The 17,853-nt window shown below is 41.5% G+C and overlaps 1 protein-coding gene across 4 annotated transcripts in view; it reads left to right on the top strand.

The window, feature by feature from the left end:
- The window catches only part of NARS2 (asparaginyl-tRNA synthetase 2, mitochondrial), a 51,129-nt gene extending 36,964 nt beyond the window's left edge, over positions 1-14,165 (top strand). The window contains exons 8-14 of one of the 4 annotated variants that reach the window (XM_027901307.1): positions 127-225; positions 656-693; positions 2,445-2,511; positions 4,038-4,175; positions 5,177-5,274; positions 7,508-7,534; positions 13,445-14,165. In XM_027901307.1, the coding sequence (XP_027757108.1) occupies positions 127-225; positions 656-693; positions 2,445-2,511; positions 4,038-4,175; positions 5,177-5,274; positions 7,508-7,534; positions 13,445-13,589 (612 nt within the window). In that variant the 3' untranslated portion in view covers positions 13,590-14,165. Of the gene's footprint in view, positions 1-126; positions 226-649; positions 694-2,444; positions 2,512-3,962; positions 4,176-5,176; positions 5,275-7,507; positions 7,535-13,444 lie in introns of all 4 variants that reach the window. The other 3 variants (XM_027901304.1, XM_027901305.1, XM_027901303.1) reach the window with 3 other exon arrangements.
- The last annotated feature ends 3,688 nt before the right edge of the window (positions 14,166-17,853 follow it).

Below are 17,853 nucleotides of genomic sequence, written 5' to 3'. Positions count from 1 at the left end.
AGTCTGACCATGCAGACGGATAGAAGCTCTTTCTGTACTGTTTGGCTGATGTGTACCATGCCTCATTTGTAGTCTAGGACACCTAAGCAGTGTTGGTATTTCATCCACTTCTCTTTTTTCTACTAGGTTATGGAAGACCTTTTCAAGACAGTAACAAGCACTGTGCTCTCCAAATGTCCTCGCGATGTTGAACTTGTTCATAAATATGTCAGTCCTGCACAGAAGGTAATACATGTGACAGGAAAGAGCTGCAATCCTGTTATGTATTTTGGGGATTCTTGACTATAGGGAGGCAAATTTCTTACTTTTTTTTTCTCTGTGTTGTCTTGTATTAAGAAACTGAACAGCTAAATGTCAGCCTGTTCAGGCCAGCAGACAGAGGATACACAGGTTTGTGTAGCTAGTCATAATTATGGTGGAAGTGTAGCTGTCACATTATCTGGCAGCCTCTGAATCATCAGCTTCATTAATTGTTTTACCACTCTTTTTAGCACTGAATGGCTGGGAGTGGATTTAGACCCCTATCTAGATCAGAATGCAGTCCCACAAATTCAAATATAAAGGGAAGTCACTTTTCTGAGTTTCCTCTTTCCTCTAGGCCCCTGAACTCTTAAGAGTACCTTTATATGTTTATGTTTTTCTTTTTCTGAACAAGGACAGGTTGGAACAAATACTGAAGAACAAATTTGTGACGTAAGTACTATTTCAAAATTATCTGGGAGAGGGCTTTTGGGGAAAGAATTCCTATTTTGTATATGTTCTTTCACAACTCAGTGCCTTCTGGGTTAGCCTAAGATCTCCAAAGGAGCATGAATTGCAGTTCCCTTTTACAGTTTGTCATTACCCTTTCATCTCTGCATGAGACTGACATCTGAATCTGCTGGCCTTTGGCTTTTCGCTCCCCTGGACAAGATCCTCTTTCTATAACTGTATCCTCCTTCCAGCATGTACTTGCACAGTGGTTTGCTCACTGTCTTGCTTGGTTTTGGCCTTGGTGCTCTTCTTTCAGTCACATCTCTGCTCTCTTTTTATGAAAGTATTTTATGACATTTAAAAATTCTATCTTTTTTTCTATTCCCAATTGGTTGTGCAACTCCTATTCCTAGTTCTGTGTGTGCTAAAGAACTGAAGGGTTTGGGTTTCCCTCACTGGCCCTCAAGAATACCTCCTTCCCTATTCTTGCCTATCTCTTTGAATAGTGGAGCTCTCCATTTGTCCTACAGAACACTGTAGGTCTGCTCAGCCCAGCCCTGGTTGTCCTGTTAAGCAGCTAGAGCCACACTTAGGCAATACGATCGTGATAGATCCTCCCTAGATAGAACCTCAGGGAAGTTGCCATCTCCCCATTTCAGTCCTCTCTTTGGACCTAACTGGTATTCCTGAGAGGACAGAGTTGCCACTCAGCTTCTCCCACGGTCCAAAGAAAAAGAGAGAGATCCAGACCATCTCCTTCTCCCTCTCTGTCTCTCTCTTCATCAGGTACTGGCAGATCTGGGGCATTCCTGCCTTACACCCATCAGTTACATGTGTTGAACCTGTGCCAGTGATATACCTCATTTGGACTGTGGCCTCACATAACCCAAACACATGGAGCAATATATTCCTTCTTGAGGTATTTCCTCCAGAAGCCTTCCCTGTGTTAGTGAAATCTTGTAGCTGCGTGTAAGGAGCTTGTGCTCCTTAGAGAATTTTGTTTATTAGTGGATTTAGCCAATGATACAGAAAGATGAAATTATAGTGATCAGATTGTTCTTTCTTCTCTCTGTCCATGACATTTTGCTTGGTATGTGGAAAACTTGTCAGCCAAAGTCTTTTCCACCGAGTCTTGGTTTCCAGTTATCAGACCTGGCTGCAATTCGCTGCAATTTTTCTGTTTGCTTTGCTATTATGCTGTTCTTTTGTGCTGGTGGAAATCAGTGGAGAATCTGCTCCCAAATCTGACAGAGGAGTAGCGAAACATTGCTGCAAATAAATCCCCCAGTTTTTGCAAAGTAAAGTGGAAACATTTGAACTACAAGCGCTTTGCACCCTGGGCTGTTATTTTTGCTTAACACACCCTGAGCTAGAGCTATGTTGTTGTAGCTATGCTGATGAGAGCACATTGTTTTCTTAAAAAAAAAATCCACAAATTTCTGTGAAGCAGTTCTCTGCAGAGCTCACTTCTGACTGAAATGCAACATTGCAATAATGCAGAAGTGTTGAGAGCTTAGCACTTCCTGCCCAGCATGTAGCTGAAGGACAGGAAAACATAGGGTTCTTGCCATATAAAATGCTTTTTGGTTTCTGTCCAAAGAAGCATTGCTGGGAAGTCTGACATTACACACAAGTTGGCATGGTGGTGGGGAAGTGCCTCCTTATTTTTCCCAGCATGGCACTTGTCCAGAAAACTTTGCTGTTCCTTTCATAGTTATCTTAAAGACTTTTTTTTTTTTCTCCTCTTGCAGAATTACATACAGTGAAGCAGTGGAAATTTTGAAGCAAGCTTCTCAAACTTTCACTTTCAAGCCAGAGGTAGGTTGTTGCCAGGTGGCTTGTCCCTGTGCCTGTTCATGTGCACAACCTGAGCTCTATAGAATCTCCTTTCTTTCTGATACCACAGGAGTTGTTATTGGCACAAATTATCTGCCTTCTGGGGTGTTGGCTGGGTTGTCACCCAGGTGAAACTTTTGCCCTTGGGGTTGAAATGGGAGCAATATAAGAAGTGAGATCTGTAGCAGAACAACATGTAACACTTGCAGGGAAGGAAGTGATGAGTTTGCTGCTGAAGGACCAAGGCTTCAGCAAAGGCACTTCTCTTTCCTGTGTGAGTAGTGCTGGGAGTGTTGCGGATTCGGTAGCAATCATCTGAGGAGAGTTGCTGCAATAGTCCTCAAATAAAGGAAATATAGCAAGGTAGCACCAAAAGTTTGACAACAATAAATAAGCCAATACCATGTCAAAATACCATGGAATCTAGATTTAGGTAAAGGGAGTCCTTTCTCTTTCCGAAGCATACATGTTGACCGGGAAGAAGAATAACACGCAGTTAGATTATGGTTTTCTAAAAATTATATTTTACACAGTTTCAAATACACACACCCCAGTATGGGACAGCATTTGTGGTGGTGCTCTCCTCGTGTTTGTACTGTTTAATTGTTACCTCATTCGGACGCCTTGAGGAAAATAACCCTCTGGCCGAAGCCACCTTTTTAGCCAGCTGGGTACCTGTTTCATCTCTGTGTACCAGGGGGTGTAGAACCTCAGATCTCATATCTGTACTACCTTGATATGAGACAGCAAACTCAGGATATTTTCAGATGAAGAGAATCTGTGGGAGATCTGTTCCAGTCTTCTCCTTCTACTCCCCCAATATTCTTTGAACGTTCTATAAATGAACTTGAAGTCTCAAGTCAAAAACCACAAAATCTATAACATCACTGGGAGAAAGGAAAAGTGGGGGGCATTGCAAATGTCTGAGGTTTCTGATAACAAAAAATTCATTAATAGGATGCTGGGTTTTCTTAAGTGAGAATTAATGCAGCATGTAACAGAACACAGCAGGGAAGAGGATCAGCCTAGAAAAGCTGCTTTCTATATACCAAAGGTAATACTGAAATAAGGCCAGTTTGCTGGGTCAAGTAAGCTGACTTTGGGTAGGTGCCTATTTCTCTTTAGAAATGTGGAGTGTTGATTTTTAGGGTTGGTTGATTTAGTTTGTTTATGTGGTGGGGTCTTTTTTAAAAGGTGATTTTGTGGAGTTTTTTGCTTGTTTAGAGTATTTTTTCTGATTTGATACCAGATGCTTGGGTTTGATGAAAGGGAGATCTGGCACTGCTCTGTGAAGTTAAACCATATTATTTTCCATGCTTTACTGTGCCTTAAAACTTGTGAAACTGCCTTCTTAGCAGACTTTCCCAGTGACCTGTATAAGAAACTGCTTTTCTTGGTTTCATGCTGTTCAAAGCTTCACGTCTTCTCCACAGGGATTTTACTGGGTCTCTTGCCATGGGCAAGATGCTCGAAGGCAGGTTCCCAGGTCCCTTTTGCTGTCTTTGCAGTGGGGCTGTGACCTCCAAACAGAACATGAAAAGTACCTGGTGAAGCACTGTGGTGAGGTTCCTGTGTTTGTGATTAACTACCCATATGACCTCAAGCCTTTCTACATGCGGGACAATGAGGATGGACCTCAACACACAGTGAGTCCATGGGTCACACTTCCACCACTTTTTTTGGCTAGGCACATCTTGGCCTACTTATAGATAGACTGATGAAAATAATTGTCTGCTGGGCCTCCATGCAAGAAGTACAAGAAAAGACATGAACATCAGGTAATCCTGTCTGGTTCTTTTCCTGTTGTGAGAAATCCCCAAAGCAGGGACAACAGGAGGGTAAAGATTCAGGAGATGAGGTAGTGTTAAGTTTTAGCTTAATTCCCTTAAGACAAGTTTGCCACAGTTAATTTCTTTTCCTGGTAAACTTCTGTACTATGAGGTGAAATGCCTCGAACTGCATGGCTCCAAGCAGTCCGTGATTCTCTTGTCATCCAAGTGTAACATCCATATAATGCTTGAATAGCAGATGGGCACAGGAAGTAAGCTCTTTATCAACAAGCCTCATACTTTGAAGGTGTGATTACCCTAGAAGACAAAACAGAGAAGGCAGCCATCCCAAACCTAACAGCCTCAGTGGTATCACTTGGATCCTAATAGTTGGATTCAGTACATGAGTGCCATTGATACCATATTGACTAGAGCTGACTCAAGGAATGGGGGTAGGTAGGGCTGAACACAAGCTACAGCATCAAAGCAAGGAATCAGGGCTTCAGGAAACTTGCCCATGTGTCTTTGCTGTCTTGTGATCTGCTGTTGGGTTCTTTATAACCCCACATGGGTTGTCACTTGAGTAACTTAGTGAGTTTCAGTTCAAACCACTTGCTGCAGATACTCTCAGTGTGGAACATCACTGCTGTCCTTTAGATTTACTGTAGATTTACTGAAGTTTATCCTTGCAAAATTTCCTCCCAGCCTTCCCCTGTCAATGAGAGACTTTTCAAGTATGTGCAAATACTTACCTAAGTGTCACAGACCCTGGAAGAATTACAGTAGGGTTTTACAAACAACCATCAGTGTCAGCTGTACTTCTGCCAGTCACTATGTGGCTATGGGGCATGACTTCAACTAGTTTTCTTTCTTTTAAGGTTGCAGCTGTCGATCTCCTCGTACCTGGAATAGGGGAGTTGTGTGGAGGCAGCTTGAGAGAAGAGCGACTGCCTTTCCTCGAATCACGCTTACAGAGGTATGGAAAACCTGCAGGTCCCAGGAGACTAGCCTCCTCAGGAGAGTGTTTGAGCAGCCCACAGCGGTTGGCAAGACAGAAGAGTGGAAGGTCAACTAATAGTATTTTAAAGCCTGGTTTTGTCTTTATGATATGTATTTATACGAGTACGTGATTGCAAACTGGTGAAGAAATTCTTATGCTTCTGTTGGAGGTATGCAAATGGCCTCTCTGTTTTAGCTTACCAGAGGAGAAAAGTTTACTTCACACTAGGAGGCCAGGACAGCAGAATGCCTCAGCTTTGCTGGGACTATCTGGTACAGGATTTGATGAGAGGCACTTCATCCTTGAGCCTTTTCTTCACAGTTTTTGTGGCTGAGAGTGGATTGTGAAGGTGGAAGTAATCATGTGGACAGAACTTAGATGCATTTGTCATCACGCTGTGTAACTGAGGAACTGCAGTTTTGGTCGGAAACTTTGCTAGCTGTGGTGCAGCTGGCCTCGGTGACTGGTGTCATTTCAGACAATATCATTCTTTGCTAACACTTTGGTGGAAAACTTCACTGGAAGTGCCTGAGACCTAACTGTCATTTGAGCTTTTTCACCACTGCCTTAGTCTGGATCATGTGACTTTGAGTAATTTTAGGCTAAATTCAGTGTCAGAATATCAAAGCTGCTGTTTAGTTAACAATAATTGACATTATAGATGGGATAATTCTCCGTAGATAATTACTCTCTGGATCCTACCTGATTGTTCGAAAGAACCTTTTGTAGAATCACAGAAAAGTTTGGGTTGGAAGGGAGCTTAAAGACCACCTAGTTCCAACTTCCAACCCACCTGCCATGGCCAGGGACACCTTCCACTAGATCAGGTTGTGCAAATTCTCATCCAACACTTGAACATTTGTATTTGCCCAGTCATACACTTGAGCAAGCAATTTCGGAGGAGGATTAATCCCAGAGTAATACCATTTGCACATCGGGAATTAATTTATTGCTGAAATCAACCACATGCTCACAGAGATATATCTAGTGAGTGAAGAAAAGCAATATCCATTTCAACATGATGAATCCAAAAGGCACAAGGCAATTAAAATCACCAGAACATTGCTTCTCCATTTTTAGTGTAGGATGATGATATTCCCTGCGTTTCCTGCTACTCTCCTGTGAGCTCTCTGAAGCAGGCATGCTTCAGCTGATGTAAAGTACAATGTTGCCTGCTGCAGTTTTTCACTCGATATTTTTTGCCAGTAAAATCTTAAGTCCACAGTCCTCAAGTTGTGGGGCTGGAGGAGGGTCCATATGGAGTTTGAAGCCGGACTTCCTTGTTTGTCAGGAAAGTCATAGAAAATATTTCAAGCTACAAATGGGGTGTGACTTCAGTGACCTTAACAGTACAACTCTGCATTGAAGAAGGCCTGGAAAAATCACACCTCCTTTCACATGCTTTTCTCAATTTTGAGTTGTCGGGATCTGATTTTGCTGAGCCAAATACTTTGTTTAGGCTTTTAAATTCCATTTCCTGCAGACCCAGCATAACCTTAGAGATAAAGAACAAGATTCTTGTCTCCTTTTGCATGCTTCATACAACAGCTTTCCAAGTCCCAGTCAGGGACAGCTGCTGTGCACTGAGGATGGGAGAAGTGGTCTCTCTTTGACTGCTAAATTTTCTGTTCATGTTCAGAGAAATGGAAGAAAACCAACAACTTTGCTCAGTTTATGCCAGGGCAAGAAAAGGAGAGAAGTTGCAGAGGGGGTGATGAGAAAAAGACATTAGAGAAGTTGACACACATTAATAAAGCTACAGGAGTTCAGTGGTTTTGTGCACTATGAAATGAGAACCACATAAGGAAGACATTTTGACTCACCCATAAATAAAGTTGGCTGCATGTCATTGTAAATTTAATATTCAGACCCATACTCTCCAAACATTCACAATTAGAGTTTACTGATATGCTTAAACTTACAAATATGTACAAGTCTTTGCATGAAGCTGGAATCAGTCCTGTATGTTGACAAAACAGACTTGGCATTTTATGAAGCATGTTGGAAATCTGTTCCAGATTGTATACCAGTTACCAGAACTGACAGCCACTGATCATGTCTTCCCTTTATTTCCCTTCATTTCCTGCCTTTCTTTTTTGGACGGGGTATAGTCACACACTCTCCTTTTTCTTGTAGCATTCTCTTTCAGGCTTGAGCAGATCAACTCTGTTCCTTTTACTTACAAGGGATTTTTTTGTTTGTTTCACAGATTAGGACTTGCAGATGCCTACCAATGGTAAGATGCTATCTTGTTCTGCAAGTTGAATTTCTTCTTTTGAGACTCTTTAAACAACTATTTTTTTTTTTTTTACTCTGTTCTTGAGGGAACATTTTTTGGCCCAGTTGTCCTGCTATCGCTGCCAGTCTAGATGGAACAGACAGTTCATTTAAACAAAGTTTAATCTAATGCTGCTTAGTTTATCCTCCCCATTTGTCAACTCAAAGCACAGGTCATTCCTTTCCGGATTGCATGAAATGCATTAATTTACAACCCATAATAATAATTTGATATTAAATCTTTGGGCTGTGTTGGAAGTTGAATAGATTCTGACCACCATGAATGAGATAAACAGGTTACAGAACCACAAGTAATTTGTGACCTTTGACAACCCTGTGAATAACTCCCTTTGCAATTGACAGGACAATTGGGTCGAAAAATCTTCTCTAACAAAGTGGTTAAAGCAATTAAAGCTGTCTTCTTAAGGAGACAGATCAACCTTTGAATTATCGAGTTAACCTCTTAAAATGACAGGAAGGTTCTTAGTGTTCTTCTTGGTGTTTACTTTGTCATAGCTACTGAGAGAGTGCTAGCACAGAGAATCTTAAATTTAGAAGAGTATATTCAAATATTCTGAAGTATTTGGATTGATAATTAAGGATGCTCTCTATAAAAAAGAGTAAGTGTAGGATTCCTCACTCTCCAGTTCCCACAATATGAAATCACTTAGGAATAGCACTGTATATGGCAGATCTTTACATCATCCATTTGCAAACACGGTGAATTAAATGTCTGTCTTTGTTGTTTGTGCTTGTGGGCCAGAATACACCGTATCACTTCATGTGAGGGAAGGATTATCCTGAAGAAGGGTATAAGTTGTGTGGTTAGATGCTGAAATGCAGCCTGAGGAAGTCTTGTGTTCAACAGCAGAGCCTTCCAGCACTACTAAGATAGTGCAGCCCTGCCTCATGCTTCCCTCAAGAGAAGATAAAGACATTGCCTGTCCCCCATTTACATTTCCATGTAATAGTAGCAATCACATTCTAGAACATCTTCCTCTTGTAATCTTGTTTGGAGACTCTTTTCTCCTTTATTCACTCTACTCCATCACAGATAATGTAACATCCTAGAGAAGATTAAAGCTGTTGTTAACCCCTGCCATAGCAAGGTCTGGTGTCCTAGAAAGGTGCAGGGTAAGAGTAATTCTGGATGCTTCTGCACTGCAGTCCAAAATCTGCCAGAAAACTGGTAAGTAGTTTGCCAGCATCCATCTTTTCAGTGGAGGTGGCAGGAGAGACTGAAATTAATCTCCTCCAATTTAGTGATTGAATTGAGTCTCCAAAGCTGGCTCACAAACTCCTTGAAGAACAGTTGAGTCATTCCTTTTTAAATATAATATTTGCTGACTTTAGAATGTGATCCCTTTTGAAATCCCTTAACCATTGATGTATCTGATTCTACCTGTTTTCTTCTCCCACTAAACCTGAGGATATTGTGGAATCTGACTGTTTCTAGGAGAGCTTCAGGAGTGCCTTGCTTGTGGGAAAATCGTAGGGCAAAGAGGCAACTGGTGACCTGAAATGCTGCTCTGCTTCTTGCCATTCCTACCTTTTAGAAAATTTTCCCAAAAAAGTAGATAAAGTGACATGGTCAAACGCCTCTGAATCTTGTTCAGTACACTACACCTTTCCTGTTGTGCAGGTTTCTTTCCATAAAGAGTATGAGTCGGAGAAGTATTTGGCTTGATTTTGCAGTTATTTTATCTTATTTTCACACTTCTTCCTTTGACCTGTAGATAGAAAAGAGCTCAGTGCTGTAGATGATGATCTTGGCTAAACTGAGAGGTCTGTATAAGTGAGGTGGGAAAGCCGAGTGATCACAGTTTACTCTGGAAAGTCACTTGCTTTCTCTGTTACCAGGGAGTATTAACTATATTCATTGTAAACAGGGGACCTGATCCTGTTTGCAGCCTTGAAGTGCCAGCTTAAAAGTAACAAAGTGGGTACTTAGTCTACCGTCAGCTAGAACAGCATTTCAGACAGTCTTCCTGCATGTAAGGCACCCATTTCCTTTATCTGATCATCATGATGCGCATCAGTGGAGAAGATTGTCTTATACTTCACAGTCCAGGTGCCTTTCTGATCTTCTGGTGTGACACTGGTGAAAGTACACAGTGGCAGAGCAGGTGGTGTCTGCTGTCTTCAAATGGATTGTTTTGTCTTGGCCCTGCTTCTGCTCTGGAGGAAGAAGACTGAGCTGTGTTGGGCTCTTTAATTTCTAATTCTCTTTGAAGCTTGAATGTTGGAGTGTTCTGATAGGTCTTTGTATGGCAGCATAGAAAGGAGAGGTTGAGCTTAGGGAACAGCACCACTGATGAGCCACTTGCAGCCCATGGCCAAGGACAGCATTCATATCATCCTTTAATTTCCTTCAGAGCCCAATGAAAACAGGTTTCCCATCAGTGTCCTTGGCAGTTACCTGGTCCTATCACTCTTGCTTTGGGGAGAGACTGGAGCACTATGCTGAGCCAGATAGAAGCAGGAAGAAAGTCAGTGCTAAAGCCAGCCAGAATGTGCCCAAATCTCACTCATCTCAGTGGGACTGATTTATATTGGTGTCCCTGAATGCTTTTTTTTGTGGATTCACAAGAAGTTGTAGCAGAGCAGGAGCTCCCTGAAAGCTAAGACAGTGTTTGACCCAGCATCAGAAGCTGATGATGCTTTGCATGTTTATTTCCTGAAACATTCAATAAAATGGTCTTTCAAGTATCATTTCACTAGGAGTTTTTCATTATCCTTTTTTTTTTTAACTTGTTCCCTCCAGTAGAATATTCACTTTCATGAACTGTTCAAGAACTTTTTTCTTTCAGCCTTACTTTTTTCAAACTGGCCGCAGAAGCTTCAGTTTAACAAGGGGGTTGCATAAAAGATGAAGATTATATTTGTTTGGAAAGGAGACTGAAAAGAACACATTACGCTTATGAATGGTCACTGGGAGAGAGCTGCTCTTCATAGTGCCTTTCCATGCAACACAGGAGTTCATGATGATAAAAGGATATAGATCTTTAAAAGGATGAAAGGAAATGCTCTTCTAACATGGCACATAACAAGCTCCTGGAATTTGTCGTGGGGGGAATGTTGTTGCAGCACATACTTTAGCAAGATTCAAATTGCTGAAGAGCTAACACTCGTCCGGTCCACAACATGAACTCGGAGGCTAGCTGAGGTCACAGAAACTCGTTTTCCCTGTGGAATAATGTTGCACAGTTACCAAAGGAGGGCTCAACTCTCCTCTTAAGTATGACTTACTAGCGAAAACAGTTAGACTAGTTCATGAGTGTTTTTGAGGTGAGAAATATCCAGTGTCTGGAGACTACTGAATGAAGGAAAACCTCGGGGAGCATTTTCCAGTCTAAAGGGATTTTTCTCTTCATCTGCAGGCAGTTACTTTTTCTTTCATCTGTGAAGAATGGAAAATTTCCCAATTCCTCTGCTTCTTCTAAGCACAGTCATCAGAAGGGATTCACAGTCTTGATCCTCAGCACGTTTAATTCAATAGATTTTTTTCCATTAACTTTGATGGGTTTTGTTTCGCTCCTTTTGCCAAAATGGCTTCTCAGAGTACTCTGAGATCTACAGATCAAAGTCCTGGATAAGTAAGGGTAGAATTTATTATTATTGTTCATCTGGAAGAAGCTGAGTTATTTCTTCTTCTTACAATGACTTTATAAACTCAATTGCCAGCAAAGGGGGAGAGAAGACGCTAGGCTTAGTCTCAGCTGCCTTTGCAAGGCTGAGATGTACTTACAGACATCATCAGAAGTCCTTGTTCTGGTACTTATATTTCTAGTTACAGCTTAAGTTGTCACCAGCTGTTTTGCAAGTTCTGCTCAGAACTGCTGAGCTGGGTCGCAGTGATCTGCCACAGCCAGCAGATACCTCACGTTTATGAGGTCTTTCCCATTTCATGAGTCACCACCCTCAGCATCAGGTCTGCCTATCATCTGCCTTGAAAACCCTTGGAAAGCTGTGAAATGGAGCTCCCCAGGGCCAGTTCCCAGGGTATTAGCAGAAACACAAGTCCTTATTAATGCAGTCTGTATAAAGTGGATAGAAATTAAGACCACCGAGCAGTTGCAGAGTCTGCATGTTCACAGCCTAAGCATAATCCTCATTACAAGGTGTGGGGTGGATGCAGCTGAGCCTTAGTGAGCCAAGCTACCTAAGCAGCAGCACAGATAGAAGGCACGTGGGTCCCAGTGATCAGAGAACATGTCCCATTCTTGAGTTCAACTTGAAGTACAGGCACAACTGCACTTTGTGTGTCAGTGCTACTAGGAAGAAGTAAGATGTGCTTCTGTTTTTACTACTTGGGCAGTGGAGGAAAGGGAAAAACACTGGGAGGAAAAAAACCTGAAGATTGGGCTGAGCGTAATAAATGGTTTCTTGAATTTTAACTACTGTTAATGAACTGCAAGGAAAAATAATATTTCATGGTATAAAATGTATACTGTCAAGCTGAGTGCCAGGGCATTCTTACAGCTGTACAGTTTGTGGGAGAGCGCTTTTATTTTGCAAGTAAAGGTGATCACTGGCATTACTTTGGCTTCACTCTGTTAAAATACAGTCTTCAAGCCAAGCAAATTCTGGTGTCCAAGCAAGTACACTCCAATATATAAAATGCATACTTTTATATATATATACACATGAGTATAATATTTCTTTGCAGTTCATTACCAGTAGTTAAAATTTGGGAAGCCATTTATTGCAATCAATCCAGTCTTAATTTTATTCACTGTGTTTCCCCCCCTCCATTCCACTGCCTAAGTAGAAAAACATATATATGCATTTATATTTAAGTGCACTTGATTTTTTTTTAAACTGGGATGATAAAATATTCATACACCAAGATTAGAAGCATGTAATATATCTGGAGTCCCTCAATCCCTTGCTAGTGCATTCATATAAAGAAGAATGCCTTTGTGCTCTCAGCAAGCTCAGAAGTGGCCCCATAAATCAATAGAACCACTGAGATCTTTTTCACTCCTATTAAAATAAAACCGTTGGTGACAATTTATAGCTGTAAATACAGGATCACATCAGCTACAGTCCAGCTGGGAAATAGGGAACTCTAGAGAAGAACCATCATAATCTCGTTGACATCCATATATTTGGGATATCTGTTTTCTGTGCACAGAAAACTGTTCTCCAAAGTAAAACACCTTGTTCCAGATCTCATTTTTAGAGAAGATATATTCAAGGTTTTTTTGCTGGCTTACTATGGAAATAAATTAATCAGTCTATAAGAGTGATTGGGGAAAAAGTAGCAAAAAGCCATCTTAATTACCTTAAAAGAAAAAAAGTCTGAAGGAATGTTAAGCAGACAGTAAGACCTACTTTGGCTTCTGAAGAAATTACGGGAAATGAAATTACTTTGGCTATTGAAAAGCAAACAGAAAATGAAAGAACTTGTTTTAGGGCAGATTTCGACACCAGCAGGGTGAAGGCTAAACAAACCCAAGAAGGCAGTTTCCTCTCCAGCAGTGGAAGTGCTTTGTGATTCTGTAGGAACCTGGGTTTGTGTCTCTTCTACGAATATTTTAGATACTAAAACTTACAAATGTGCTTTCAATATGAGCAGAGCTATGATGTTCAATCTGTTCTTCATACCCAAATAAGTCCTTGCTCCTAAACAAAACATGCTCTAGTGTGTTGGCAAAGCATAGCTATGCTGGGTTAAATGGGTTTGTACCTGGGGTTTCTGCCTCTTCACACCCCTGACCAACATCAGCTATGTTGGCAGAAATCAAAGTGGTCTCAGGGTCAAAGGGAAGTAATTTAGATAGAGAACAAAACCCTAGATAAAAAGCTCGCTTTAATTACATCAGCATAACTGTGCTGCAAATGTAACTGTCTGTTTAAATTACAGGTATCTAGACCTCCGAAAATTCGGCTCAGTTCCTCATGGAGGCTTCGGAATGGGGTTTGAACGCTACCTGCAGTACATCTTGGGAGTTGACAATATCAAAGATGTTATTCCTTTCCCCAGGTTTTCTCACTCCTGTCTCCTGTAGCTCAGCAGCTGACTCACATGGAGAAAACTGGTGTGACTGGTGTGACTGTCCGTATATAACATACTAAGATATGACTGTGTTTTACTGCAAAATCAAGATAATTTTTATATTAGTGAAACTCTTGGTCAGTTTCATAATGGCCTATTGAAAATAATATATTTTCTGGTGAGATTATGGAAGCACACTGGCAGTTAATTTGATAGCAGCTCGTGTCTTCAGTGCACTTCAGGAGTCTTAGTAAATTCCACTTAACTAAAGGGTTAAGATTCTCCTGAGACTAATACAGGCCATGGAGGTACTACATAAGTGTTGTTGGGAGGTAGTGGGGGTTATGTGAACTATTAAAAAGGAGGTGTGACCTAAAAATACTGTCATGGCAGCAATGCACTTGCTGTTGCAAGATGGCTACTGTAAAGCATGATTCTCCCCACTCCGAGTTAAAAGCAAATATTGCTTACTTTGGAAAAATCAACCAAACCTACCAAGGAACAGTGTCACCTTGGTACTGCTGGAGCAAGTCAGGTGAATGTTTGATTTTCTGAATCATCAATAAAGATGTACTGGGTTGTTTTGTAACTCTGTGGTTTCTTCTTCTAAAACTGTAGCTCTCAGCATCGGAGTGTTTCTTTCAATGTCTTTAGTAGAGGTTTCCTCTTCTGTATACCCAGATTTGTTGCACAACTTCTGCAGAAGACATCTGTTTTCTGTCTCTAAGAGAGCACAGATTCATAGCACAAAGAAATGTTCAGTTAGATCAGAGTTCATTCATCCATCTTTCCAGAGCCAACTTGCAGTTTATTGGTGGGGTTTTGTTGTTGCTTAGCTTTTGTGTTGTTGTTGAGAAAATCTCTCATGTACTCGTTGGACCAAACAATTTTGTCTATATTGCAAAACAACCAACATGTGCTCCCAAGCATTGCATACGTATTAAGTAATTGCTTATCACTATAGGATCTGAATTCCTTGGCAGCCTTTAATGGGTTTATGCTCTCAGCTTCTCTGCCAGGTAAAGAAATATTTGTTTCTGTTTTGAAGACAGGACTATGGGAAGACCAAGTGACTTGCCTTAGGCAACTGGAAACCAGTGATTTATTTGGGACTTGAACAGAGGGTTTTGCAGCATCCTTCTTCCCTTCTAAATTATCACAATCCAGCAAATGGTCATTTGCATGGTGCTTACTACTCTGGAACCCACTATGGCTGGAATATAAACAATATATATAAAGAGAAAAAGCAAGGTAGCAGCCTTACTACTGATGAACCCTTTGTAAATTGGCACACACAACGTGAAGTGGCTGCAGAACAAGCCTGAAGACTTCTTTTCCAAGTAGATGAAGGAGATCAAGAAATAGTCATCAACTTCCATTGCACTGGTAATACTGCAGTCACAGTTCTCTCTGGTGAGGCTGCATAATACCACACCTGCAGTATCTAAAAATACCATGTTTCAGTGTGCTCCATGGCTGGGGTTTTTACGTGTTATGATCATGCAAACAGCATCACCACAAGGTCATTACTTTGGGGGGGGTTCTTGCATGCACTGAAAACATCTGCATATCAAGTTTTTTCATGTCTCCTTCATCCGCTTCATTAGGCAGGTGTTAATTGTGCGTTTGCTGGTTTGCATTTCCCAGTACAGCACTGAGTTGGTAAGTCTGGTTCCACGAAATAGTTCAAGCACCTGCCTTCCCTTTGAAACCACTGAGAAGTTCCCACATCTCACACCCAAGTATCTTCCTGCATTTGGACCATCTCTCCTTTTAGAATGTTGTCTTAACTGTTAGTGCTGGCCTTGGTTTGAAATTACTTCTCTCAGCAGAAAGATGTGGAAAGAGAACTGCTGCCAAACAGCCCCATCCATAGCCTGTTTCTAAATAACTCGGAATGAGCAGGTGTCCTTATTGAGATCCTTAGTCACTGGTTCTGTCACAGTTGCTGTAAATGAGAGTGCTTGAACTGGAAGCCCATCTGCTGAGAACAGACTGGGGGGATGGCAAAACCATCTCCTGTCCACTCTGCTGTCATCCCTGCAGCAGCGCTGGGCTGTCTCTGTTGGTTTTAGCATCAGTGGGAGATTGTTGATCCCACTGTGAGATGCCAGATCTGATGGGCAAGGTGGGGCTAAACAGTGACAGGCAGAAAACAAGATGTAGAGGAGAAGACAACGAAAGGAGCCAAAAAGTTGTAGGTTAATGTAGCATGAGTCACGAGTTGCAGGGATGGATGCAGAGGTGTGCAGAGTGGCTTCCAGAGTGACAGCCTTCAAGAACAAAGAACTGGTCTGATCTATCCTTTGTTCTTTGCCCTGTTAAGAGGCTGTTGCAGGATTGAAGGTAAAGGTTGAACCTTTGATTTGTAGATAGGTAGATGAAGGTAAGAAAGAAGTAATAAGGATGGACCATGATTAGGTTTTTGTGTGTTTCCAGTGAGGTATCCAAGAGGAGCAGTCTCTCCAAGTCTTCTACATGTACTTCTGACTCATTGAAAGGTGCTTGGTGAGCTGGGCATCCAGTGGGCAGGGTTGAGCTAAGGGGACACTGCCCTTCGGTCTGAAAGCTTATTGAGAAAACTACCCCTAGTAATTTGGCATATGAAGCAAGAGGTGAGCAGGGTTGTCCCAGGAGAGCTAGCCAGATGGCTCAGAAGGGTAAGAAAAGGTTCTCCAGTCTTGGCAACAGCCTTTAACATGTGCTAGTATTCTTAGTGGTGGGAGAGAGGAGAGGGTGAGGCCAGTGTGTGTGATGATACTGCTTAGGGTTAATACAGAGATTGGCATTCTTGTGAGAAGCTTGATTTATGGGTACCCAGCAAGGGTGGGAGCTGCTCTTTCCCTCCAGGCTGGCATTGTTCACCTCGTGCTATGTATATATAACGTGGGCTGGTATTGCCAAGGAATGTGACATGTTTTCTTTGGGATTTCCATGTGGAATGTCATGTATTTCCTTTGAATCTCCTCTCCTAGAATGAAACGGAAGTTAATCTGGAGGACAGGGAGTTTGTTCCTCCTGGACATGTGGGCAGGGAAACACACACAGAATTCCTTAATTTAAGCCGTTTTCCTTGATACATCTTCTTTTAGAGTCTGCAGAGTGACAGTGGCTGAAGGCAGATAAAAACTGACACTTCTTCAAATAAAAAGCTGTTATTCTTTGCACATAGGAACCATTTCTTAGCCTGACCATGTAGTGCAGTAGCTTATGCTGAGGTGTTTTTAGTACAGTAAGCAGTCAGCCCTCAAGCCCAGGTGACCAGCACTGTCTCTGCTAGCATCATTTTGGTAAGTATTTCTTGACATTTCAGTTCCTCGGCAGCCTGTACTTGCCTCTTCTCAAGTTTGTCCTCTCTTTGAGCTTCAGAGGAAAGAATGAGTGTCATTGATTACTGCCTCGGTAGCTTTGCAACATTAGAACAGAGTGATGGGAGATAAAAGAGCAATGCTATAAACTTTGCATAACCAAATGCCAGCCTCTCAGAAGAGTGTTTAGAGGAAAACGTTTGGTTTTTTCACTTCAAGAATATCAGATAATCCCTTCACTTAATTTTTTTATGTGCAGGATCAAAGTATCCCAAAGTGCTCTATTTTTAATTGAAAAAATAATACCTGCAGAACTAACATCATGTCTCAGTCTTCTCGTTTTTAAATCCACAGGAGAGCAAATGCGCACTCTGAAGCTACAAGTAGGGACTGCTGTTCTCTCCCTTATGATTTATGTTGTGATACTGTGGCAGTGTTCAGTGGACTGTTTTACTAGCTTCAGTACAAGCAGAGACAAAAAGATACATCACTGGGCCAAGTGTTTAAAAGTCAGCAGACCAGCACAGGGATTTTAGCCGAATTACCTGCATCCAAGCCCCAAGACCCGCAGGAAAAGCAGCAAGGTGCCTGGCTCAGCAGTCCTCTCTCCAGTTTATTTAGTAGTAATTGTAATTTATAAAGCATCACTTATTTGAGGGAAAGCCAAGACTTTGATGGGAAATGTAACATACAGTTTTGCTTGCTGGACTAATATTGATTGTTTTGGAAATAGCTTATAGATGTGTTTTTCTTTAGGGGGTGAAGGGGACTAATTTGCCAAGAAACACTTTGGTCACTGTTTCCATTAAATGTGTGTATAGAGATAAATGTGGCTTTGCTGTTGCTGAAACCAATAACAGCCATTATTACTGTTGTAGCCTTTGCCTTACACTTAGTGAGAAATGGGAGATGGGTCCAAAGGAGAAATAAGAAAGACTTTGTATAAAGATTGACAAAGTTCTAATTTCC

This window comes from Empidonax traillii, unplaced genomic scaffold, assembly GCF_003031625.1.
Source record: "Empidonax traillii isolate 1590-97213 ecotype Southwest subspecies unplaced genomic scaffold, ASM303162v1 scaffold771:size604852, whole genome shotgun sequence".
Taxonomy (NCBI): Eukaryota; Metazoa; Chordata; class Aves; order Passeriformes; family Tyrannidae; genus Empidonax; species Empidonax traillii.
The sequence above is the reverse complement of the archived record's forward strand: the minus strand, read 5'-3'. Positions and strand labels throughout refer to the sequence as shown.